At 40.3% G+C, this 26,914-nt stretch overlaps 2 protein-coding genes across 2 annotated transcripts in view; one reads left to right on the top strand and one right to left on the bottom strand.

Annotated features, from left to right (window-relative positions):
• The window catches only part of tg (thyroglobulin), a 353,957-nt gene that overhangs the window by 162,875 nt on the left and 164,168 nt on the right, over positions 1-26,914 (top strand). Inside the window, exons 38-45 of the mRNA XM_073067481.1 lie at positions 1,031-1,096; positions 4,508-4,651; positions 8,192-8,356; positions 10,239-10,355; positions 10,546-10,765; positions 13,960-14,053; positions 18,580-18,739; positions 21,186-21,382. Coding sequence (XP_072923582.1) covers positions 1,031-1,096; positions 4,508-4,651; positions 8,192-8,356; positions 10,239-10,355; positions 10,546-10,765; positions 13,960-14,053; positions 18,580-18,739; positions 21,186-21,382 — 1,163 coding nt within the window. The remainder of the gene's footprint in view (positions 1-1,030; positions 1,097-4,507; positions 4,652-8,191; positions 8,357-10,238; positions 10,356-10,545; positions 10,766-13,959; positions 14,054-18,579; positions 18,740-21,185; positions 21,383-26,914) is intronic.
• Positions 22,350-26,914, bottom strand: part of LOC140729115 (src-like-adapter) — a 38,505-nt gene continuing 33,940 nt past the window's right edge. Inside the window, exons 6-8 of the mRNA XM_073048543.1 lie at positions 25,994-26,143; positions 25,593-25,716; positions 22,350-23,934 (exon numbers count right to left, since the gene is read on the bottom strand). Of these exons, the coding sequence (XP_072904644.1) occupies positions 23,706-23,934; positions 25,593-25,716; positions 25,994-26,143 (503 nt within the window). The 3' untranslated portion in view covers positions 22,350-23,705. The remainder of the gene's footprint in view (positions 23,935-25,592; positions 25,717-25,993; positions 26,144-26,914) is intronic.

The raw sequence follows: 26,914 nt of genomic DNA, 5'->3' as shown, positions 1-26,914 counted from the left end.
CAACACATTGACATTATTCCTAATTCTAAGCTTTATAATTTATTTGAACCAAAGTAAATTTAAGAAATTCTAATGTGTTTTGTAATTTGGGGATATTGTATTCACTACAAGGATTAATAGCTGCCAAACAGCAAAGAAAGCTTGTCTGATTTTTACTCTAATTTTGATGATATATTTTACATCCTTAATAGCACTCTGCTGGTGGCAAACACAGGAAATTCCATCCTTTCGTATCTTTTAATGCTCATCTTGACTGATCTGACAGGAGCATCTGGTAGTGTTTTGCATTCACTGTGAAGCAGAGATACTCTGTATTTACTGGCTACTCCATCTGTTCTTGACAGCTCTTACATCACCACTTTGAAAGGGACAATATTTACGATTTATAGATCTGGAAAACTTCAGTATGTCCAATTGTGTTTCCATTGATACCATAACAGAGGTCCAAAATTTGGTCAAAGGAATGAACCACTTTTGATAGAACTCTGAATTAAACTACAATATTAGAATGCACCTTCAACTCAGCTGTCTACTGCTAAATGTGCCACAAGTTTGGCAATGTGTCCTACACTTGGAAAACTGTTTTTTTCCTGAATTATGGTGAAAAAGACTGCTGAAGGAATCTTGCACAATGGAACTATTCCACATTGATCAGGAAAGGTGAAGTTTGAACTGTATGTTCAACTTCAGCTAAGTGGGAATTTGAGTGAAAGGTAAAGAGATACAAGAGTAAAATCAGCCAGAGTTCCATTTTTTGTCTATTGCTCTGTTAGAAAATGCATCCAAGAGGAATTTGGTTGAGAATCCAAAATGGTAGTAATTATGCTTCTACAACTACAGAAGTGTTATCTGTTGGCACTCACTGTTGAATCCATGAAAGCCAAATAATTGCATGGGTGAGCATTGCATATAGCATCTTCAAAATAGCTGGTGACTTCATGGTGGGGAGGGGAATAAAATCAGAGTTGTAAAGATCAGTCTCTTGGGTTATGAACAATGCATTAATTTGCCTCCAATTTTTTATTTGCAGTAAGTCAATGGAATCCTGTGCTCAACATGTGCCCTGAAGTTAGCCTTCCACCACTTCCTCAAAAAGGTACACTCAAAAACTTTTATATTTGCCAACTTTCCTTGCTCAACTACACAATTGATGTAAAGATTTGAGGGATAAAGAAAATTAAAGTCAGAGAGAAAGAAATGTTATACATGATGCACAATCTGGTCTAATCCCGTTATTTAGACAATGTGGTTCATGGTGTTGCTGCACGATTTCTTTTTCTGGGCAATGCTTTGCTTACTGTGGGATGATGATCTATAGTGAACTTCTGGTCCCTGTTAGCTACTCCCATTACAAGCTCCATAGCATAAGGGTGAACAAAAAGTATTTATAAAGGAGTCTGCACTCCAAATTAGACAGACAGAAACATTACAAGTAAATATGATTTGACAGTTACTTCAGGTGGGAGACCTTAAATCAAGGTGTTGGTTTTCTATTTATGGTTGATACCAATGACCAGCCACACTGGTTAAACAACTTCTCAGCATCCAGATGTAGATTTCACTTTGAATTACAGAGCATTCCAACTTTAAGGGACGCTGTTGTTTGTCATTATCATTAAGCCAAAATTCTGAAATTCGATTCGCAGCAGCATCGTGAGAGAATTGTTGCAAGAAATTTCACAAGCACCTTCTAAACATGAGCGCAATGAATGTAGCAATGAATTTATGCCATCAGATAATTGTTTGAATACATTCATTTTATGAAATGAAGTGCATAAAGGAAATGAAACATTTTCTGAAAGAAAGTCAGAAGCCTCCCAGTTATACTCTATAGACTTTGCCAGCTTTCATTTTGATTATGGCTCCACCTTTCTTAGAGAAACCACATGAAACAATAGTTCCTACCCACTGTAACAATCTGATATACCACAGACAATGCGTACATTATCTACCTTCACAAAAGAAAACCACCGCTTTCTGGTAAAGGTTCCACCATAATACCATGAGGTACATAGCAAAACCACAAGAGTGAAGTCTAGCATTTGCTGCTCTGATCTGAATGGTCACCATTAATTTCTTTTGTCTATTTGGGTTGTTAAATAGTTCTCTGAATTTTAAATACTGTATATGAGCTAAGATCCCAAAGTCAATCCCAAAGTTAAGTTAAAGGTAATCTTTCTGGTCTGACATCTACAATATTGAATAATGTATAAAAGAGAAGAAATTAATTTCAATTCCTTAGAACTTCCAAAGCAGTTTAGAACTAATAAATTATCTTCTAAGGTGCGTTTTTTGGAATGTCTCCAATTTGCAGATGGTAAGGAGATCATTATGTGTTTCAGTGATGTGAACTAAGAGGCAATTATTCACCAGCAGCACAGCAGAATCATTTCACTTTTCAGAGAATACCATTATGATTATTTAGGACCACGTGAGATGGTGGTTTTAAAAAAAACCTTAATTTAACTTCCACAAGGAAAAGTGAGACCTTTGGCAGAGCAGCAATGCATATGCCTTGGTATTTATTATGTGTCTGTCTCTGAAATTAATAATTGCTTGGACTCGTAACTTTTAATTTAGAAGTAAAAGTGCTACAAGTGAGCCCCAGCTATCTCCTGATACAACCCTGAAATGGTGGTTCACTCCCACTGCAGACTCCACCAAAATGGTACTGATGACCATCTGGTAGTGTCTATTTAATAAGGAAAAGGTGAAACAACAGGGTGGCTTCCTCTGAGTTACTACCATTCATTACTTTGGGCAGTGAATACAAGATCAGGGAGGTTTTACTCTGACTTTATGAATCGTTAGTTGGACTTCAGCTGGAGTACTGTGTACAGTTCTGATCACCACAGTATGGGAAGTGTTACATTGCTGGAGGTGGTGTGGGGGAGATTCACCAGGATCTTACCTGGGATTGAGCATTTCAGTTATGAGGAAAGCATGGAGGGTCATTTTCCCCTGGAGTGAAGGTAATTGAGGAATTTAAAATTATGAAGGATACAGATGGGATAGACTGTGGAAAATTCTTTCTACCAGAGGTAGATACAAGTAGAGGAAGGGGTGAGGGATTTAGAGGGGATCGGGGAGGGGAACCTTTTCCACCCAAAAGTGTTGATAAGCCCTGATACATTGACTGAAAGAGTGATGGAAGCGGAATCGATGACAGTATTTATGAAGTGTTTAGATGAGCACTTGAATCACTTAGGCTTAGAAGACTACAGGCCAAGTTCTGTGTGAGGGATTAATACAAATAGATGCCCACTGGTCAGCAAAGATTTGGTGGGAAGAATGGCTCGATTCCATCTTTTATGACTGTTTCATAATCTCCCAAATCATCAGTCTGTAGCATTGCAGCTATGTAATAAAGCTCTGGTGGATGACTACAGCCATATCTAATTGTTGCCAATTGTATGCCATTATTTTATGAAATGTTAACTATTTCAGATGGTCTCAGCTTCCTGGCATGGGAAGCACTGTAGGTTTTACCACCTTACCCGAAGTATTGCTGAAACCCCTCAGACGAATTATTGGAGCATACAATCCTAGCCTTTCCTGCATCAACACATTTGGCCTTTAGTTGCCAGAGGTAACAATTGCCATCAGACAGCCTTCCTGTCTGAGTGGTTTACCAGCTGAGTTAACTAAATAGAAAGACTTGCATTTCAATAGCAATCTTCCCATCCCTTTCAGGAGGTCACAATGTGCAGTCAGTGAAGCTATCTTGTAGACTAATTGCAATGAAGGAAATAAGCAAATTTAAACATACTGGGCTTCCATAAGCAGCAATGGGAGCCCGATATGCTTAGATAATGTAATGTTGATCGAAGGATCAATATGGGTCAGGGGGTGGACTGTAATTTGACTTCTCTGAGATGTTTTCAAATGATTTTTATATCAGTCTGAGAGACCAGATGGAGTTTGATTTTAACATTTTAACCAAAAGAGCTTCTAGCAACACAGCACTCTCACTAGAGTTCCAGTCTAGATCTTTATGCTCAATTTTCCAGAGCAAAACACATACCCACAGCCATCAGGCTCAGATTCAATTTTGATTACTACTGAACCATGGCTGACATAGCTAGAAATGTTAATTTTATTGTGTACAGTAATGCAAGCTATGGGTATTTTAGGCAGGAAGATATATTTCTTTAAAAACTTCTCTTTTTATTCATCTCCCTTTCTTTTCCCCTGCTCTCTATCTTTCATTTCACCTTTTTGTCACAACATTCTTGGAATTGGAATATGCATACCCCATCTTATCCAGAAAATTGTCAAGGGTCGACAGTGATGTGCCAAATTTCTTTAGCCTCCCGAGGAAGTAGAGGTATTGCATTTCAGAACTTAAGAATTAATTAGGACAAGGGAACACACACTCAATACTATTCTCACTCAGATCACTTAAGACATTGTGAGTGAAGTGACTATATGTTTCCACATCATGATGTTGACGTTTGCTGTTGTTATCATTATTGCTATTTTTATTATGACTATATTTTGGTTGCAGTTTCACTGAATCATTGGCAAATGCTGAAGGTGTCTCCAGTTCTTGACTCGGCAATGACCTCCTTTGATATTTTACACATCAGCAGCTATACTCCTGTAGTGACTGAAAACTTCATGAACAATGCCAGAGACTGGTGCCTGTCAGGTAAACACACCATGCTGCTGAAATACAGAGCATCCAAAACACTTACAATACAGTCTATTACTGAATTCACTAAAATGATTTAATGAGTAGAGCATTGTAGCCCTAAATGCATGTAGACTTCCAGCAGGGCTGTCTTTAATGTGTCCACAGATTTCCATCAAATGTTATAGCAAGTAATAGTCTTCAACAACGCAGACACAAGAAACTGTGTGGGGCCAGATGGATGGATGGGTGCAGAGGAGATTTACCAGCATGTTGCCCGATTTAGATAAATTAGAGTTATGGGAAGAAATTGGAATGACTAGGCTTATTTTCCTGAGGCAAAAGTGACTGAGGAGTGACCTGAAGAACTGGAAGTGGAATTGGTTTATTATTGAAACATGTTCCAAGGTACAGTGAAAAGCTTGTCTGGCCTACTGTTCATATGTCCCAGGCTGGGACGGATTACGTTAGCTGCTTCACTGAGGCAGCGAGAAGTTTAGACAGAATCCCTAGAAAGGGACATTGTTTTCTGTGATGTTTTGAGCTTTGGCCACAACTCTCTCCAGAAATATAAAAGGGTAGGAGAGGTACAGATCAAGTAGATATCTCATGTTTTAAATATCAAAAATAAGAGGGCATAAATGTGGTAAACTACATATACCTGTCTGGACACGCCCCCCTGCTGACTGCTCCTGTGGCTCCTCCCACAGACCCCGGTATAAAGGCGATTGAGGCCTGAGCCCTGCCCTCAGTCTCCAGGATGTAGTATGATGGTCAATTACTGCTTGTTCTTTCTTCCAGTCAATAAAAGCCGATATTTCACCTCCCGTCTCAGAGAGTTATTGATGGTGCATCAATAAGTTAAAGATGAGAAGATGAAGTTTTGCCAGGAATCTGAAGGATTAGTTATTTTACACAATGAGTGAATTTTGGAACATGCTTTCAGAGGTGATGTTTGAATCATCTAAAATATTATGCTGAAGAGCTATTCAAACAGATTCTTAAATAGGCATGACATGGAAGCATAGACAGGCAAAATGATAGGTTTTGACATGATAGGCCAAACGTTGCATTTCTGTGCTTTATGAATCTAATACCCTAACTGCCTTTGACAGCAAGCCATGATTTGGGCCCAGGGTAGCAGAAAGGAGCCTTGGAAAGATTGAATTCAATGGGCATCATGGAAACATATTCCAATTGTTGGAAATGTTTCTCAAATCAAGGAAGATGGTTATACAGTAGATATTGAAGAATAATTATCTTAGCCCCAGAACATTACTGCTGGTGTCCCTCATAGCAGTGTCCTGGGCTCAACCATCATTGACCTTCCCAAGGTCAGAAGTATGGATGTTTACTCATGCTATACAATTCCATGTGAATCTCCTCAGCCAATAAAGTAGTCCGGGCCCTAATATAATGAGTCTTCGGCAACATATAGACTCAGACAACCTCAACAAGCACACACCTGTGGAGTTAGATGGAATGCCCCCACGTGCCTGGATGGGTTCTATATATCTCCAATAACTCTCCAGTGGATTGATACCATCTAGGGCAAAGCAGCTCAGTTGGGCATTTATCATTTCATTCTATTAAATTCCACAAAGCATATTCTCATTCTACGTACTCCTGAAGGATAATTCTTTCATGAGAGGAATCAATTAGTGATTTATGTTGCACCCCTCTAAGGTAGGTATACTCTTCCTTAGATATGAAGGTGAAAGTTTCACCAATTATGCTGACTCTCATTTGACCAAAGTCTTATGTAACTGCAGCAAGATATTATAACAATGACCCCACTTGTCTCCAAAATTACTTGACCTTGTACTACAAAGGGAGCGGTTCAGTACTATTGCCATGGGCATGCTATTGCAACCTTCAATATTTAGTAAACTCAAAGCCTCGGGTGTTACTGAATTAATGTTGCACTATTTACTCCATGGATTGCCAGAGATCGCTACTTTATGCTGAGGGAGGATCAGGCCTTGACTGTGGAGTCAGAACAATTAAGCATTAAGATATTTAGCTTCATGGTTCAAGCTAACTGAGGGAAAAGTGGTTTGAAACTGGTAGGTGGATTGGGTTTTGATTCAAAGGAAAGAAGAGAAGCAATGGGACAGAAACAAGCCCAAAGAACTATAAGCAAGGAATATTCAAGGCCCATTATATTAAGTACCCATGGTAATACAGGAAAGTTTCTGGCATGGTTAGAGCTTTGGCTTATTGGTAGGAGGCAGTGAGTGGGAATAAAAGGATCCTTGTCTGGTTGGCTGCCAGTGGCTAGTGGTGTTACACAGGGGATGGTGTTTGGACCGCTTCTTTTCATGCTGTATATCCAATGACTTGGATGATGGAATAGATGGCTTTGTTGCCAAGTTTGCTGATGATACAAAGATTCGTGGAGGGGCAGGTAGTGTTGAGGAAACAAGTAGGCTGCAGAAGGTCTTAGACAAATTAGGAGAATGGGCTAGAGAATGGTAAATGAAATATAATTTTGGAAAATGTATGGTCATACACTTTGGTAGTAGAAATAAATGTTCAGACTATTTTGTAAAGAGTGAGAAAATCCAAAAATCTGAGATGCAAAGGCCGAAAAGTTAACTTGCAGGTAGAGTTGGTAATGAGGAAGGCAAATGCAATGTTAGCATTCATTTCAAGAGGTCTTGAATACAATAGCAGGGATGTGATGCTGAGGATTTATAAGGCACTGGTGAGGCCTCACCTTGAGTATTGTGAATAGTTCTGGGCTCCTCATCTAAGGCAAGATGTGTGGCATTGGAGAGGGTTCAGAGGAGATTCACAAGGATGATTTTGGGAATGAAAGGGTTATTATATGAGGAACGTTTGATGGCTCTGGATCTGTACTCACTGGAATTCAGAAGGCTGGGTGGGGGAGGGGTGGTGGATTTCATTGAAGCCTTTTAAATGTTGAAAGGCCTAGACAATGGATGTGTTAAGGATGGTGGGGGAGTCTAGGACAAGAGGGCATAGCTTCAGGATAGTGGGGTATCCATTTAAAGAGAAATTTCTTTAGCCAAAGGGTGGTGAATTTATGGAATTTGTTACCACAGGTCGCTATGGAAGGCAGATCATTAGGTGTATTTAGGGCAGACATTGATAGGTTCTTGACTGGACATGACATCAAAAGTTATGGAGAGAAGGCTGGGGAGTGGGGCTGAGGAGGGAGAAAATGGATCAGCCATGATTGAATGGCAGAGCAGACTTGATGGGCCAAATGGCCTAATTTTGCTCCTGTGTTTTATGGTGTTCCTGGAATGGTGTGACTGGACCCTGGAAATAGTTAAATTATTCTGATGTTGTTCTGGTCCAGAGAGAATGATTTTTGTTTGCCTACCATTGTTATCTACTAAATGTTTAGGTTACTTTGATTCTTATATTACTAACCAAAAAGAGTAATTTTAGTTTTCATGCAAGTGTAGATGACTTGCCACTCTTGCTGATTTGCTCAGTGATGCTCCAGCAGGTGTAGAAGCCCCAATTACTGTTTCCATGAAGGGGGGATATTAATTGGGCACCTGTTTATGCTTCTTTCTCATATAGCTTGTGCCTCCAATCGTACTTGTGCCACAGTTTCTCTTCATCGTCAGTCATCAGGGATCAGATGTATCTTTTATCCTGACACACACAGCTGTCAACTCAGACTACGAGGCCATCGCTGTCGAACACTGCTTAAGGAAGCTGCAGATGTGGTTTATCTCAGGAAACGTGAGTATTAGCAAAGTTCTCGAGATTTGGTTTGTATAATTATTTTATATATGTCCCCAACCCAAGATGCATACATCTTCCTTCTAAGCATGTGCATACTCATGCTGTGTACAGTGTCACTGATGTAAGCAACTAACTGGAACTTGCAAATTGATCATTTATCAAAAATAGTCTCAGTCTGCACATTTTGAAACCCAGGCAGTTTTTAACAACAAGTGATTAGTTCTTGGTTAAAAATAGTTAAGCTTTTTTTCCGTAGTATACTGATGCTGAAGATAACCATTGCACTCTTATCATGATTGCTTTCTGCAAGTAACTAACGCAACCTTAGGTTAAGGTTTGGCAGTCTCTCCTGATCTGAATGGCACATTAGTAGTGTGCAGAGTAATTAAAGTGCTGAGGAATCAGTGTTGGTAACAAAGCGTGAGAAGGGAAGCTGCCAATCAGAAATGAGGACTGCTTGTCTGACTACACTTTCTCCCACTCTATTGAAGGAATTTTCCAATTCTCCAGTTCTATCCAGATCTTGTTCTGATGACACTGCTGCTTCTGAAATGTCTCCTTTTCCCCTTGACTCTGGCTTTCTTCTACCAATGTTTATGGACCTCTCAACTAGTTCTGGCCCATTTCCTGAACTTCTGTTCTCATTTGCTCTCCATTGTTCTCCTTCCTCTCACAGCAAGGATTGGATTCCCCTTGTCTTCAACATGGACCCTAACACCATTCCCATTCAACATATCATCTTCTGGAATTTCTGCCGCCTTTGATCACATGCCATCACCAGTCTCAACTTCCCTCTCCATTCAGGATTGGGCAAGGTCTATCTCCTCTGCAACTCCCTTGTTCACTCTTTCATGTCCACTAATACACACTCCCCTTGCACCTTACCATGTATCTGCAGGCAATGTATCACTTGCCTTTTTACCATTTCCCTTCCTATGATCCAAGCGGTCCTTCCAAATAAAATGGCAACTTACCTGAATTTCTTCCAATGTGGTGTACCAGATTCGGTGTTCACCATGTGATCCCTTCTACATGGGAGAAAGTAAGCACAGGTTGGGTGCCTTCTTTACAGAAGACTCCCAAATGGACCATAAGGTTAATCCTGAGCTTCCAGCTGCTTGTACCTTTAAATCTCCATTCCACTCCCACTCTGATGTCCCAATCCTTGGCCTTCTGCAGTAAGAGCATTACAAACTCAAGTACTAGAAGTGTATCTTCCTTAAAAAGACATTCTGGACCTCAGACCACAACGTTGAATTTCACAATTTCAGAATTGGCTTTTATAACTGCCCAGGAACTGTACAGTAACTACTTGACCAGCTGAGCATTTTCAACATTTTCTTTTGTTTCAAATTTCCAGCAGCATCTGTGTTCTGAATCTGCCAGTTCCAGCAGTTAGTTTATTCTGTCTCTTGATATCCTCATTCATTTCACCTCTACTTCTCCAAACAGAGCACTATGATTAACATTCATCACCCTCCCTTAGATGGACAGACAGTATTTGTGCCCCTAAGATTCCTTTTTGCTTCACTTTAGCACAGACACGCCCTTTCTTTTCTCTTGTCCTTAAAATTTGCTTGTTTTCTCAAATTTCCAATTCTGAGGAAAGGTCATTGGCCTAAGCCAAAAACTTTCTTTCTCTCTTCACTGCAGATGCTGCCTGATCTGCTGAATATCTCTGGAATTTTCAGTTTTTATTTCAGCTTTCAATCAGCTGTAGTAGTTTGCTTTTGGATAACTTATCTGGTTATTTTAGCGAAAAGCAAACTCACTAAGAACCATAGAATGCTGAGTTGTGATTAAAAATATAAGCACAATAGGCGGCCATATGTTCAGTTTTACTTTTTAAGCAAGTTAAATATTGTTTGATTTTTCCCAGCTTTAGGAGGGTCATGTGCAGGTCGATGTGGGAACTATCAACCTGACGAGGCCTGTCAGTGTAACTTAAAGTGTGAGGATTATGCAGATTGCTGTCCCGACATTCATACCTGTACTGGTGAGTGAACAAACAAATTTCATGAGAATTCCGGCAGTAAGTGAGAACCCATTACAAGAATTACCTGGCTTGTCAAAAGCATTCCTCTCACAAATGTTCTGTGAAGGTTATGCTCTTAATGCTCGTCAGTTCTATTTCCTAACACACATTTCCACCTGTACTGACAGATAATTATTTCTTGCCAATTCAGATACTTTGTTATTAGAAACGCAGCCGCAGTTGACTTCCATATTAATTCCTGGTCACGGAATTCTGTTTGGAGAATCTCAAGATACCCGTGTTGGTGTGGAATGGAAGGCTGTAAATCGTTTCCTGGGGGTTCCATATGCAGCTCCGCCCACTGGCGAAGGCCGATTTAAGGCCCCAGCATCCTTTAACTGGACAGGACAATGGAATGCAACTTTCTACAGGTGAGCAAAGCCTTACCTGTTGGTTATTTCATTTGTGGATTGAACATTACTTTATCAACAATACAGCTGGCAGCAATATTGCTTGAATTTTGTCTAGTTCTGATGATTAATCTTCTAAAGGATAATTTTGCCCTTGAGAGGCAGTTAGCCGAATATGAGGAATTGATACAAAATGCTGAGCTTCTCTGGAAAATTATAAATTTGTAATGTTGAAGTTTGGAAAAAAAAAATGAGCCAGACAACTCATTGAGTAAATGAAGGCAAGAGAAAAGGTTGATTTGTTACATGCAAAGGGTAATGTGGTAATGTGATAAATTACCAGGGAAGACTATCAAAATGTATTAATACTAGGTTCAGTCATCTGTCTGCAAAAAATCACCCAAAACAATTTTCTGGAGTAACTCAATCATTCGGGCAGATCTATGGAGGGAAATAGAAATGCAACATTTCAGGTCAAGACTCTTCAGCATAAAAAGGTGAAGGGAAGAGGTGAAGAAGAAGTAAAAAGCAATGGGTGGTCCTGTGAGGAATGGTGATACGTAGATGGAGAGAAAAGAGTGGAAATAGTGACAAAAACTGGGAAGTGATAGGTGGGAGCGACAAAGGGCTGAAAATAATGGAATCTAATAGGAGAGGAAGATTGAACATGGAATCATGGGGAGGGCGGATGGGAACATTGAAGGAGGAGAACCAGTGGGATTAGTGTTTTGGAGAAGGACAGATGAAGTGAGTACAAGGTGGGTAAGAGACACACTGGTGGCACTGGAGTGGGTGTCGGGATACTGATTTGATCATGGCAGCTGTGAAGAGGGTTAGAGGTTTACTGGAAGCTGAATTTCTTGTTCCTGCTGTCACATTGTAGATTACCTAGGCAGAATATGAGGCGTCATTCCTCCCACTTTACCCTGGCAGTGGAGGAACCTGAGAATAGACGGGTTGGTGTGGGAACAGGGAGAAGAATTAAATTGCTAGCAACAAGGAACTCCATATGGCCATGCAGTTCAAGTGCAGATGTTCAGCGAAGCGATCAGCTGGTTTGTGCATGGTCTCATCAAAATAGGGACGTGTCAGGAGCACTGGATGCAATAACCAAGCCAACTGAATTGCATGCCATTCTTTAATTTACTTGGAAAAGCTGTTGAAGGCTCTGGATACTTGTGAGGGAGGAGGTGCAGGGACAGTTTTACACCTACAGTTACAGGGTAAAATGCCTAGGGATGGGGAGCGATGGATGGGATGAGGGCTGAAAAAGTAGAAGGGGCTGGGAAGGGAAGATTTGTCTGGTGGAGGAATCACATTGTAACTGGTGGATGTTGCAATGAATGATGTGCTGGATGCGTAGTCTGGTGTGGTCATAGGTAAGGACCAGGGCATTTCTATCCCTATTTTGTCTTGGGAGATGAAATAAAAGCAGAAGTGCGGGGGAGTAGAGAAGATACAGATGAGGACTCTATCAGTAACAATAGGGGAGAGGGAGGGCCCGCTTTTTGACAAAAAAATTCTTGCTAGCTTGTGCACATGACCCTTTTCCTTCACCTTTATATACTGTTTATTTCCTCTCTATCTTTCAGTCCAGATGAAGTATCTCAACCCAAAACCTTGACTGTCCTTTTTCCTCCACAGGTGCTGCCTGACCCATTTAGTTCTTCTATCTCTTGTGTTATTTTGTTTTTGCTTCAGATTCCAGCACCTGTAGTTTCATGTGTCTCCATTAGACATTTGTCTGGCTACTTACTAGACAATAGGTATATTTAACACAATGTACAAAAAATAAGCCAAAGCAATTGGAAAATCAGGCAAACATGAGGAAATCTGCAGATGCTGGAAATTCAAACAACACACACAAAATGCTGGTGGAACACAGCAGGCCAGGCAGCATCTATAGGGAGAAGCACTATCGACATTTCAGGCTGAGACCCTTCATCAGGACTAACTGAAAGGAGAGAGACTAAGAGATTTGAAAGTAGTGGGGGGAGGGGAAATGCAAAATGATAGGAGAAGACCGGAGGGGGTGGGATGAAGATAAGAGCTGGAAAGGTGATTGGCGAAAGTGATACAGAACTGGAGAAGGGAAAGGATCATGGGACGGGGGGTCTCGGGAGAAAGAAAGGGGGAGGGGTGAGCACCAGAGGGAGATGGGGAACAGGCAGGGTGATGGGCAGAGAGAGAGAGAGAGAAAAAAGCAAACAACTAAATATGTCAGGGATGGGGTAAGAAGGAGAGGAGGGGCATTAATGGAAGTTAGAGAAGTCAATGTTCATGCCATCAGGTTGGAGGCTACCCAGCCGGTATACAAGGCGTTGTTCCTCCAACCTGAGTGTGGATTCATCTTGACAGTAGAGGAGGCCAGAATGGGAATGGGACGTGGAATTAAAATGTGTGGCTTTCTCTGGCGGACTGAGCATAGGTGTCCAGCAAAACAGTCTCCCAGTCTGCGTCGGGTCTCACCAATATATAAAAGGCCACACCGGGAGCACCGGACGCAGTATACCACACCAGCCGACTCACAGGTGAAGTGTCACCTCACCTGGAAGGACTGTCTGGGGCCCTGAATGGTGGTGAGGGAGGAAGTGTAAGGGCAGGTGTAGCACTTGTTCCGCTTACAAGGATAAGTGCCAGGAGGGAGATTGGTGGGAAGGGATGGAGGGGACGAGTGGACAAGGGAGTCGCGTAGGGAGCGATCCCTGCGAAAAGCAGAAAGGGGGGGAGGGAAAGATGTGCTTGGTAGTGGGATCCCGTTGGAGGTGGCGGAAGTTACGGAGAATTATACGTTGGATCTGGAGGCTGGTGGGGTGGTAGGTGAGGACAAGGAGAACCCTATCCCGAGTGGGGTGGTGAGCGGATGGGGTGAGGGCAGATGTGTGGGAAATGGGAGAGATGTGTTTGAGAGTGGAGTTGATGGTGGAAGAAGGGAAGCCCCTTTGTTTAAAAAAGGAAGATATCTCCTTCGTCCTGGAATGAAAAGCCTCATCCTGAGAGCAGATGCGGTGGAGATGGAGGAATTGTGAGAAGGGGATAGCATTTTTATAAGAGACAGGGTGGGAAGACGAATAGTCCAGGTAGAAAATAGAAAATCAGGCAATTGTACAACAGGAAGCCAATTAAACATCTATTATTTTTACACTGATTTAAAGTTAAAATTAACTCCAAAATATTTCTAATAAAAGACGATATTCATTCCTCTTTTGTTTCAGGCCCAGTTGCCTGCAGCCAGGGAATGCAAAAGCAGTTTACTCCACTGTGGATGAAGACTGCCTCTATCTGAACATTTTTGTCCCAAAAAGCAGTGTAAGTAGTGATAATCTGGCTATACAAAGGGGTTGTTGTGTCATTTCATGGTGAGTTTGTGCACAAAATTATAAATTTCAGTTGTATCAGCAAGTGTAAAATCATGCACGAAAACTAATGCTCCTTTCCTGGGTAGGTAGATACTAGTTTGTAGATAGTTTTAGTTTGTTCAAAATGGATGGTAAGTATGGATGTTGAAAAACAGACCATCTATTTTTATTCTCAGAAGCAGAGAAGCACATTTATTTCATGGACTGTAGTTATAGCTGGCAACGCCAAAATTTACTACCCTTTCCCACTTGTCCTCAAGATGGTGGAGGATTACCTTCTTGAATTATTGACTCTTTGGAATTGGTAATATACTAAATGACTTGCGAGGCTGCTGGAGATGATGTTAACATCAGTTAGGTAGGAGCCTTTTGAATGAGGATAGAACAATGCGGACTTGTATTGATATTTTTCAGCAGTGTGAGCAGAGAATGGCAAGGAGCAAAAAACAGACAATTCCACAAAAGGAAAATTAAGATGTATAGCAATTACTCAATCCTTCAATGCCTCAAAGCATTCCTGGGGGGGGGGGGGGGGGGGATCTTTGTGAAATTTTCTTGGCAAAATGCATCATAACTACTCTGGTCTTTGCATGAAGACTGAAGTGATAGTGAAGTGCTATGTGAAGGAATTCTTTGTGAATTGAAAATGTTCACCAGAGAATAGATGGCATTATAGGAAAAAAAAATTGTAAACTGAATGTTGATAAACTTTAAGAATTCTGTAAGCCATTGTTTTCCCATCAACATACACTGGAATCTGCAAGAGCATAAAGTATGACATAGTGGATGTAAATCAGGGAGATCTTTTCATCTCTTACATACAACAGATGATATAATCTCCAGTGGTCAGAAATGCTATTCAACTGATTATTTTCACTTTGGAATATAAAGCCACAACCTAGGTTTACAGATAGATCAAATTTCTTTACCAATCCATGCCTGTCTTTCCTAAGACTCCATGGTTGAATCTCCTACCACAGCAACGAAATGGCCTTAAGCAAAATGACTGTTTTTCTTGCAAGTTTTTATCCAGAGTTGTCAAATATCACTTCTATGCCATCCTCTTCCTATTTCTCTGTTGAACATTTGAGTCTGTTTGGAACTAATCTGGCCTTTCAAAATATCAATGCAATGGTTAAAACAGTTTATCAAAAATGACTGAAAGTAGCTACCCAGCATGGAGATGAATTGATTCGGAGGCCACTGTAAGGGACTTAAGAACAACACAGTTTCCTTTGGTGGTATTTATGGAAATTCACGTATGGTTGGATGACAATTCAACTTGAACTTGTAGGAGAGGTATTGGGTCAGATGATTTTGGCCCAAAAGCTCTTATGGAAGCTGCATTATGGAAGACCCTAAACACCCACCAGGCCACCCACCAAGTTGAATTTTCATTTGCCTTCATATATGATCCTAGTGTCCTTGATAATACAGATGAAGAACAGGTCAGCCCCATTAGTCCAATCAATATGAACATCTTATAGACTCAGCAGTTTCATAAGATATAGGAGCAGGAGTCGGCCATCCGGCCCATCAAGCCTGACCCGCCATTCAATATGATCATGGTTGATCTGTCCGTAAACTCAGCTCCATCTGCCTGCCTTTTCCCCATAACCCTTAATTCCCCTACTATGTAAAAATCTATCTAACTGTATCCTAAATATATTTAGTGGAGAAGCCTCAACTGCTTCCCTGGGCAGAGAATTCCACAGATTCACCACTCTCTGTGAAAAACAGTTTCTCCTCATCTCCGTCCTAAATCTTCTCCCTTGAATCTTGAGGCAATGTCCCCTAGTTCTAGTCTCACCTACCAATGGAAACAACTTTCCTACTTCTATCTTATTTATCCCTTTCAAAATTTTGTATGTTTCTATACGATTCCCTCTCATTCTTCTGAATTCCAGAGAGTATAGTCCCAGGCAACTCAATCTCTCCTCATAGGTTAATCCCTTCATCCCTGAAATCAACCTGGTGAACTTCCTCTGCACCGCCTCCGAAGCCAGTGTATCCTTCCTCAAGTATGGAGACCAGAACTGCACACAGTACTCCAGGTGCGGCCTCACCAGTACCCTGTATAGTTGCAGCATGACCTCCCTGCTCTTGAATTCAATCCCTCTAGCAATGAAGGCCAATGTTCCATTTGCCTTCTTAATAACCTGTTGTACCTGTAAGCCAACTTTTCGCAATTCATGAACAAGTTCTCTGAAGTCCCTCTTCACAACAGCATGCTGCAATTTTTCACCATTTAAGTAATAATCTGCTCTTCTATTACTCCTTCCAAAGTGGATGATTTAGCATTTACCAATGTTGTATTCCATCTGCCAGACCTTGACCCACTCACTTAACCTATCTATATCCCTCTGTAGACTCTCCACATCCTCTGTACAATTTGCTTTGCCACTCAGTTTAGTGTCGTCAGCTAATTTTGCTACGCCACTCTCAGTCCCTTCTTCCAAATCATCAATGTAAATGGTAAGCAGCTGTGGGCCCAGCACCGACCCCTTGTGGTACCCCACTCACCACAGACTGCCAACTGGAGAAACACCCATTTATACCAACTGTCTGCCTCCTATTGGTTACCAATCCATTATCCAGGCCAATACACTTCCTCTGACTCCACACATCCATATCTTATTTATAAGTCTCTTGTGCAGCACCTTATTGAACGCCTTCTGGAAATCCAATGACATCCACTTGTTCCCCTCTATCCACTGCACTCATTATGTCCTCAAAGAACTCCAGTGAGTTTGTCAAACAGGACCTGCCCTTTCTGAATCCATTTTGCGTCTGTCTAATGGAACCACTCCTTTCTAAATGTTTCACTATTTCTTCCTTAATGACAGCTTTGAGTATTTTCCTGACTACAGATGTTAAGCCTATAGTTGCCCATGATTTGCCTACATCCTTTTTAAAAAAGTGGCATGATATCTACTGTCTGCCAATCGCCGGGACCTGCCCAGAGTCTAGAGAGTTTTGACAAATGATTACCAACACGTCTACTATAACCTCTGCCAATTCCCTCAGCACCCTGGGATGCATCCCATCAGGACCAGGGGACTTATCTACCTTCAGGTTCTCTAGTTTGCTCATCACTATCTATTTAATGACAGTTATTTTATCGAGGTCCTCACCTCCCATTTCGTTCATAACATCATTCTTTGGCATATTAGATGTGTCCTCCACCATGAAGACCGACACAAAATAGTCATTCAATTCCTCAGCCATTTCCTTATCACACAATATCAATTTCCCCTTATCATCTTCCAAGAACCGATGATGACTTTAGCCACCCTCTTCCACTTTATATATTTATAAAATCTTCTGCTATCTGCATTTATATTTTGTGCTAATTTACTTTCGTACTCTTTCCTTATCTTCCCTTTCCTTATTTCTTGTTTAGTTTGTTGCCTTTTAAAGTTTTCCCAATCCTCCAGTCTGCCACTACTCTTTGCGACTTTGTACACATGAGCTTTTAATTTGATACTATCTTTTATTTCCTTAGTTATTCAAAGCTGGCTCTCCCCACTCTTACTGTTCTTACTTTTGACTGGAATACAATGTTGAGCACTGCGAAAAATCTCTTTGCAAGTATTCCACTGTTTCTCAACTGTCCTACCAAATAGCCTGTGCTCCTAATCCACATTAGCCAACTCCTCCCTCATCCCATTGTAGTCTCCCTTGTTGAAGCATAGTACACTAGATTTAGATCTAACTATTTCATCTCCATCTGTATGCAAAATTCAATCATACTATGATCAGTCTTTCCAAGAGGATCTCTGACTACAAGATCGTTAATCTTATCTGTCTCATTGCACAGGACTAGATCTAAGAAAGCATTTTCCCTTGTAGGTTCACTAACATGCTGCTCAAGAAAGCCATCATAGATGCATTCTGTTAAGATCTCCTCAAGACTTGACCAACTTGATTCACCCAATCAATGTGGAAGTTAAAATCCCCCATGACAACTGCTGTTCCGTTCTTATAAGCCTCAGCTATTGGTTAATCTCCTCTGCCACAGCAAAATTTTTTATTAGGTGGCCTATAGACAACTCCCACCAGTGATTTTTTTTTCCCCCTTTACTATTCTTAATCTCTACCCAGATGGACTCAGCATTCTGCTCCGTAGATCTTGTATCATCTCTCACAATCGCCCTGATCTCATCCTTAAGTTTCATCTGGTTAACTCCTGTGCTTTCCTTGGCCCTCTGTCTTCTCCTGTGGCAACATGCACCCCTGTGTAAATATAATGTGTCCACAGGAGAGGAATGCATTCTGCAAGGGATAAATCTCTTGTGATGATTTGTCAGCTGTTTGTTGACCAAAGGACCTTTAAACTTCCAGCCCTCGTGTTCACACCCAATTATATGAGTAGGTGGTTAAATCACTCTGATCCTCAAGAAAGGTTGTTGCCATGTTGCTGAAGACCCATCAACACTTGTCAACATCATAACCCTGATACTGTTTGTGTGACAGGTGGGGAACATCCCGGTCTTGATCTTCTTCCACAACAGTGCAGCAGATTACAAAGACGGGAGACAAAGCAACATCGATGGATCCTACCTTGCATCGGCTGGAAACATTGTCGTTGTGACAGCAAACTATAGGGTTGGAGTCTTTGGATTCTTAAGTGATGGTGAGCCATTCTGACCTAGCTGTTTTATACCCCTGAGTGGAGAAGAAAAGTGGCACATTTTTTTGCTGAAAACATTGCTGTGTGGGTTTATAGGTGAAAACCTCCATGTACCTTAAGAGTATGCACTGGGAGTCCAGATGGAAGGACATGACAGTAAATTTTCAAAATGGAGATACAGTGGTATGCAAAAGTTCGGGCACCCCGGTCAAAATTTCTGTTACTGTGAATAGCTAAGTGAGTAAAAGGTGACCTGATTTCCAAAAGGCATAAAGTGAAAGATGACACATTTCTTTAATATTTTAAGCAAGATTACTTTTTTATTTCCATCTTCTACAGTTTCAAAACAACAAAAAAGGAAAAGGGCCTGAAGCAAAAGTTTGGGCACCCTGCATGATCAGTACTTAGTAACACCCCCTTTGGCAAGTATCACAGCTTGTAAATGCTTTCTGTAGCCAGCTAAGAGTATTTCAGTTATTCTTTGGGGGATTTTCACCCATTCTTCATTGCAAAAGGCTTCTAGTTCTGTGAGATTCTTGGGCCGTCTTGCATGCACTGCTCTTTTAAAGCCTACTCACAGATGTTCGATGATGTTCAGTTCGGGGGACTGTGAGGGCCATGTTAAAACCTTCAGCTTGCGCTCTTGATGTAGTTCATTGTGGATTTTGAGGTGTGTTTAGGATCATTATCCTATTGTAGAAGCCATCCTCTTTTCATCTTCAGCTTTTTTACAGATGGTGTGATGCTTGCTTCCAGAATTTGCTGGTATTTAATTGAATTCATTCTTCCCTCTACCAGTGAAATGTTCCCTGTTGGAAAGGTGTTCTTTTCATGAAATTCTGCACACTTTTTTCTCCAAACATACCTTTGCACATTGTGGCCAAAAAGTTCTATTTTAACTTCATCAGTCCACAGGACTTGTTTCCAAAATGCATCAGGCTTGTTTAGATATTCCTTTACAAACTTCTGACACTGAATTTTGTGGCGAGGATCAAGAAAGGTTTTCTTCTGAAGACTTTTCCATGAAGGTCATATTTGTGCAGGTGTCGTTGCACAGTGGAACAGTGCACCACCACTCCAGAGTCTGTTAAATCTTCCTGAAGGTCTTTTGCAGTCAAACAGGGGTTTTAATTTGCCTTTCTAGCAATCCTACGAGCAGTTCTCTCAGAAAGTTTTCTTCATCTTCCAGACCTCAACTTGACCTCCACCATTCCTGTTAACTGCCATTTCTTAATTACATTACGAACTGAGGAAACGGCTACCTGAAAACGCTTTGATATCTTCTTCTAGTCTTTTCCTGTTTTGTGGGCATCATTTATTTTAATTTTCAGAATGCTAGGCAGCTGCTTAGAGGAGCCCATGGCTGCTGATTGTTGGGACAAGGTTTGAGGAGTCAGGGTATTTATAAAGTTTTGAAATTTGCATCACCTGGCCTTTCCTAATGATGATTGTGAACAAGCCATAGCCCTGACAAGCTAATTGAAGTCTGAGACTTTGGTAAAAGTTATCTGAGAGCTCAAATCTCCTGGGGTGCTCAAACTTTTGAATGGTGCTCCTTTCCTTTTTTTCACTCTAAAATTGTACAAAACAAAAATAATACACTAATCTTGTTTAAAATGTTGAAAAGAATGTTTCATCTTTAACTTTATGACTTTTGGAGATCAGTTCATCATCTACTCACTTAACTGTTCTCAGTAACAGAAATTTTGACCAGGGGTGCCCAAACTTTTGTTTACCACTGTATATGAAATATATGGCTAGCAATCTTTTCTAATCGAAAATTGAACTCTCTTAACACTTTCATTCTTTATCTGTCACAATGGTACTGCACAAACGACAAACATTTCAATACAGAAGGGCTCATTCTGCCAAAGCTGTCTCAAGGTCAGATCTATATATTCTGACTATCAGTTTTATCTCAAAGTGCCAAGCTTTAAATTCAGGAGAAGATAAGTATCTGCAAGGTTCTCAGAGCTAATTGCCTTGCAGCAGCAATTACTCGGTGTGAGTGTGGGAGTTAATCTATATTATCAGGGACATTGGGGTTGTATACAAAGCCCAATGAACATCCAACTTGGTGGGTGTTCTGGTGGGTGTTTAGGGGTCTTCCCTAATATAGCACCCATACAAGCCATTGAGCCAAACTCACCTGACCAAAAACCTCTTCCACATGTTAAGTATGGGTTTGAGCTTCAGGTGAGGCCTTAACAGCACAGAGATGGATCTCGGGACATTATCATTTGTCAAACTGCTACATAGGTGCAATCTCATCACCTGATGCGCGCACACACCTGCACACAGACAAAAGCAAATTTATGGAGTGGGATATTGTGCAAAAGTGCCACTAGTATGAGGAAACAGTTTCCCCCATTCCCTGCTGCAGCTTTAGAAGAGAAATGTGAAGAGATAACGGGGGAAGTAAAAATTAAAATGATTTTGATGAATGCAGGTACTGATGCGATCACTGGTAATTGGGGCCTTTTGGATCAGATGTCTGCGTTGCAGTGGCTGCAGAGGAACATTGGTTACTTCGGTGGATCTCCATCAAGTGTCACGATCGCTGGGGACCGCAGTGATGCTGATATCACCAGCATGAACCTTATCGCAGTGACCGGCAACAAACTTTTCCATCGAGCTTTGCTTCTGGTAAGAGACCATTTTATTGGGGTCTTGAGGAAGGCTGGAATAATCTTCTGCTTAAAATGGACTTCTTGATTTTTGTAACAAAATAGTTGCTTCCATGAGATTTTTTGTTTAAGATGGTTAGTCACAACAAAGCCTCTTCGACAAAATCAAAGGTGGAAGTCATCAAGGCTGCAAAATTGCTGGAACTGCTCTTGTTTTTCCTTTGTTGGATGCGTTGTCAAAGGTGGATTTCAAAAAATGATATTTCATACATATGAAACTATAAATGAAGCATCAAAGTGGAAATGCTAGAGAATTAACCCAAGAAACACATTTAAAGATGGATATTTAATAGAGTTGCTGGCAAAAGTATCACTCTAAAAGAAATCATGGACTTAAATCTAGAGAAATACTGACTTCCAGGCAATATTGTGATATTTTTCTGAGAGAAGGTGGTCAAATAAAAACATAGAAAACCTACAGCATAATACAGGCCCTGCAGCCCAAAAAGCTGTGCTGAACATGTCCCTACCTTAGAACTACCTAGGCTTACGCATAGCCCTCTACTTTTCTAAGCTCCATGTATCCATCCAGGAGTCTCTTAAAAGACCCTATTGTTTCCACCTCCACTGCCGCCGGCAGCCCATCCCACGCACTCACCACTCTCTGCATTTTTTTTTAAAACTTGCCCCTGATATCTTCTCTGTACCTGCTTCCAAGCACCTTAAAATTATGCCCTCTTGTTCTAGCCATTTCAGCCCTGGGAAATTGCCTCTGACTATCCACATGATCAATGCCTCTCTTTATCTTGTACACCTTGATTGTACTCAAATATGAATACAATAATTTCTTTAAGATGTTCTTACCACTACAACAACAAAGAGTGATCTTTGGTAAATAATCAGGACTATTGAAGTATGAGTTTTATGTATAGTGTGTTATGCATTCAACCTCCAGTCAATTAGCACATCTCTGAATCTAGAACCAATTCACAATGTTTAGAATTTTAATTATTTTACAATATTACAAGGTAGAAACTGAGCAATATAAACAACAACAATTCAATATAGTTTTTTTCATGTGTTTGTGAACACATATATTTAAATTAAGAATATTGACCTTTTTGTTACCTTGTCAATCATTTGCTGATAAGCACATCACCCCCTTTTCTAGAAACAAATTTAGGCCATGGAACTTCCTTTTGGAAGCAGAGTGCAACCCATTAATTCTATTATTGAAACACACATTGATACTACAGTTCATCTGAGGACAATGTACGCAGTATGTGCACATTGTGTATCAGTATACTTGTTGCTGTATCTTAATCTATTCGTGTGTGTAGACATTTATTAGTATTGATGTGGGTCCTTGTGCTTGTATGCCCATGACTCATGGATGGTGAAGTAAGAGCCTGATTGGATGAAGTAGGCTGATGAAAAAACTGAATACCACAAGAATGACAGCCAATCACTTTTAAGTATCTAAACTGAAACTAGTTTGGATGGTATGGTCAGACTCCAATGTGTAAGCAATGCTTCCATCGTCCAATACTTTTTTATTGACCACATTTTAAAAAGAAGTTTTAATTTTTTGGACTTGGTGTTTCCCATGTATACGGTTACATCCTTGTCTGTTTTTGTAGTTGCCTTAATGGATAAAGGTCTGAAGAATTAATGTGAAAATTTGCATTGTTTGTTCGACAAGGTCCCTTACGTCCAACTTGGCCTCTGACAATGCTCAGAATGTGTGTCATCAAGCTAATTGACAGTGGAGCATTTGACAGTAGAACATTCTTTCCAATATCTAAATAATTTAAGTTTTCACCCATCGAATGTTAGAAGAATATAAAGATTTCACTAGAATTTATATGTGACCATAGCTGATTTTCTAGTCTAAAATTTGGATAAGCCCCTTCAGAAGAGGACAGGAAACATCACATACTGCACAACTCCTCGGGATAGCTGTAAGATTCAGCATTTAATAAAGGTGAGGCACAAGATTCTGCACTGTCTCAAAACTTTCATGGAATTATTCCCATTGAACAGGATGCCCCTCCTCAAATAAGATCTTGACATGGAAAACATATTATGTTATGCAACTTAAATAATCATATTTACAAAGCAGATATCTCAGTATACAAGAGGAGAGGTCTTGTGTGAACACTTGTGCACAATTACCTGAAGATGCAAATAAGCTGTTGTAAAGATTAGTGAAAAGATATAGAGAGCAGTCACATCTCCTGGTGCACAACACTGTGCTTTATGATGAATGGCAAAAGTCTCTGGCACAACACTTAATGGCTCACTTAAGGATGAGTAATTCACAAGTGGGTAGGGAGCACACATTATTCAAAGTCATCCTCGTATATATCTCCCATTGGTGAAGTAAGCAGGCAGCTGTGCCGGGCCTGAGCATTGGCTTTGATAGATTGATGCCATCTCTTCTTGTTGCTACCGTCAATTGAGTTGTCCTCAAACTGTGATAAGCTCATGTACGATGCAATACTGTGTCGCAGCCCATAACTGAGGAACGTATCATTTTTTGCTGATAAATTGTCGTTCAGCAGTTCAGCTCTATCAGGGAACCAGAAGAAAAAAAAGAATTACTACCCCTTCAGACACGAATTTCTTCAAATTATTATGTATCCTGTAATTGATTTCCAGTCATTAGTTATCCAATACTATTTTGTGCTCATTTAGTGGTAAAATTTCTCATGAAAGTTATTGTTAACAGTGAGATATAGCTGATATTTGTTGGCAATAGGTTAGAAAATGTGTGAGATGACTAAAAAGATTGCCTAAAAAGGTTGCTATTTTCTTCAGAAGATTTTCAGATCACTTGTAAAAGACTTGGTGAGAGAATGTGAGGTGAGGAGGCTTGAATGTATTCCAGATTACTGGCATATGACCATTAACCAGTGTACTACTTTAGCCATGGGGAGGTGAATCTGTGGAATTTATTGCCACAGATGACTTTGGAGACCGTTTTGTATATTAAAGTGAAACTTGATGGGTGTTTGATTAGTAAGGGTGTCAAAGATTATTGGGAGAAGACAGATGGTAAATCAGACATGACTGAATGGTGGAGCAGACTTGATGGGCAGCATGGCTTAATTCTGCTTTTGTGTTTATGTCTATGTTAAGTGTCCCATTAATGGATAGAGAATGCAATGGAAGCTACCCCACAATGACTGCACGATGTTCCAGTGATGGAAGGGAAGGCATCATGAAATACATATTAGTTTAAATGACCCTTTTTTTTCTGTTTTCTATTAACTAATTGGGCTAAGTGTTTACTGAAATATGTAACTAGACCACGTGCATAGGGCAAAATATTGAAGCAAGAATGAATTGAAGAAAAAAAAGAGACCAACAAATTAGTTTCAGAGAAAGGCACATCAGAACATCTTCATTATAGTTGTAGGAATTATGGTCAAGTAATGCAGTTTAGATACTTGCGTACAAATGTTGTTAAAAAATGGTTGATACAAAGAAGTAATTAAATTTGCTGTGAAAATGAAAACTTTATTTTAAGGATGTAACTGAATATGAAAGAATTTATAAATAGTTCTATAAAGTTTTGGTAAGGCCTCTTCTCATCTGTCTTGCACACTGCACTTATACTTTTAAACTTTTAAATTAATATGTATATTATTGTGCAACATTTATCCATTTGCCATGCTTGTTTATAATTTATATTGGTGACTAAGACCATGAGAGGGATTAAAATTTGGAAGCACTTGTATACTGTATAGGTCACATATCATATCAAGAATGGGTGAATGGCCCCTGCAGGATATTAAACTTTCAAAGATACAGAGGTCAATAGTATTGGAAGTCTTTTTTAGGTAGAACATGTATGCTTAAAATGGAAACTGGGATATCTAAGTTACAAAGCCAGTTTGGTTTAATTTGTAGGAAACTCCTATCAAATGAGTTAATGCGTTGAATGCTCCAGAATTAATTTGTTTTATGGATCAGGCAGTATCTAAGGAGAGAAATTGACAATAAATGTTTTTGAGCTGTGACCCTTCATCTGGTGTTAGACCTGAAATGGCAACTGTTCTTTTGCTCCTTGGATGCTGCCTAAGTTCCTTCAGTTTTTGTGTGCTGTTCCAGATACCAGCAACTGCCGTGTTTTGTGTCTTGTCTTTAAATTGTTTTGTCTTTGAAAACCCCCAGTTTCAGAGAATCTGCGGAAGAGGAGTTAATGAATGCTTTAGTTCAGTTACCTGTTGACATTTCTCCAGCTGAAGTTACTATTACGTAGGACAACTGGCTCTTGAGGAGGGCTTTCAGGGTTGAGCTGTGCGAGACAAGGGTGGGTCAGCAAACAGCACAAACCATCTGCTACCTCTGAAATGAGAGACAAATGAATCATCAGCACTGTTGCCTGCAATTCCAATTGATCATTTTAAAGAAGATCTTTAACAGACTGACTAATAGAGTGAATGTTATGTTAGAATGTTTAATTCCTAACAATAATGAATTATCTTCCCACCGTCTTCTGATAGAGCATGTTTCTAATTCACATTGTAGCCATCTTTGAAATTGCAAATTCTGGATTGTTCACCCATTTGATGTAACACTTTCCAAAAATGGATGTAAGTGCACTGGAAATTGTGATACTCACCAGAATAATGGTTTACCAGATCTTCTAGACACTGAAAGGTGAGGCGTTCCTGGATATAATACCATCTATTTGGCAAACGGAAGATCCGGTAATGCTTCACATATTTCTGATGTAGAGTACTGTAGTGCCTGACAGAGAGGCAATATGTACCTGCAAGAACCAGCACACAGTTACAAAAAAAACTTCATTTAACCCATGATAAATATAATGTGTTGGTGAGCAACAGAGAAAAATATTCCACTAGTAAAATACCATCAGGAAACAGGGTCTGTTTTACATCCAATGGCTGTGTTCGAACCAATGGGAGAGGAGGTAAACTTGGTGCTACCAGGTAGTTTTAAGTTTGTTGAGATGTTTACAATGTGAGCTTTATCATCTGCAGCTCAACATCAGTAAGACAAATGTGATGGTGATAGACTTTAGGAAGAGTAAACCTGCACTGCTTCCTGTTACTAATGATGATAAAGATGTGGATGTGGTGAGGGGGTGCTCCTGGATGACAGACTGGAGTGGAGCACCAACACAGAGGCTGTGTACAAGAAAGGCTAGAGTTGACTTCCTGAGGAGACTAAGGTCCTTTGGAGTATGCAGGCCTCTCCTTCACATGTTCTACCAGTCTGTTATCACCATTGCAATCTTCTATGTGGTGATGTGCTGAGAAAATGGCATCAACATGGGTGATGCCAAATGACTCGATAAACTGATTAGAAAGGCTGGCTCTGTTATAGGAGTCAAACTGGACAAAGTGGAGGCTGTGGTAGAACAAAGGACCCTACAGAAGTTCCCGGCAATTCTGGACAATATTTCTTACCCTCTGCATGCCACCTTGGCTGAACAGAGGAGCACTTCTGGTAATAGATTCAGACAACTGAGCTGCTCCAAAGAGCGCTGTAGGAAGTCATTGTTACCCTTGGCCATTAT

Source organism: Hemitrygon akajei, chromosome 1 (assembly GCF_048418815.1).
Source record: "Hemitrygon akajei chromosome 1, sHemAka1.3, whole genome shotgun sequence".
Taxonomy (NCBI): domain Eukaryota; kingdom Metazoa; phylum Chordata; class Chondrichthyes; order Myliobatiformes; family Dasyatidae; genus Hemitrygon; species Hemitrygon akajei.
The sequence above is the reverse complement of the archived record's forward strand: the minus strand, read 5'-3'. Positions and strand labels throughout refer to the sequence as shown.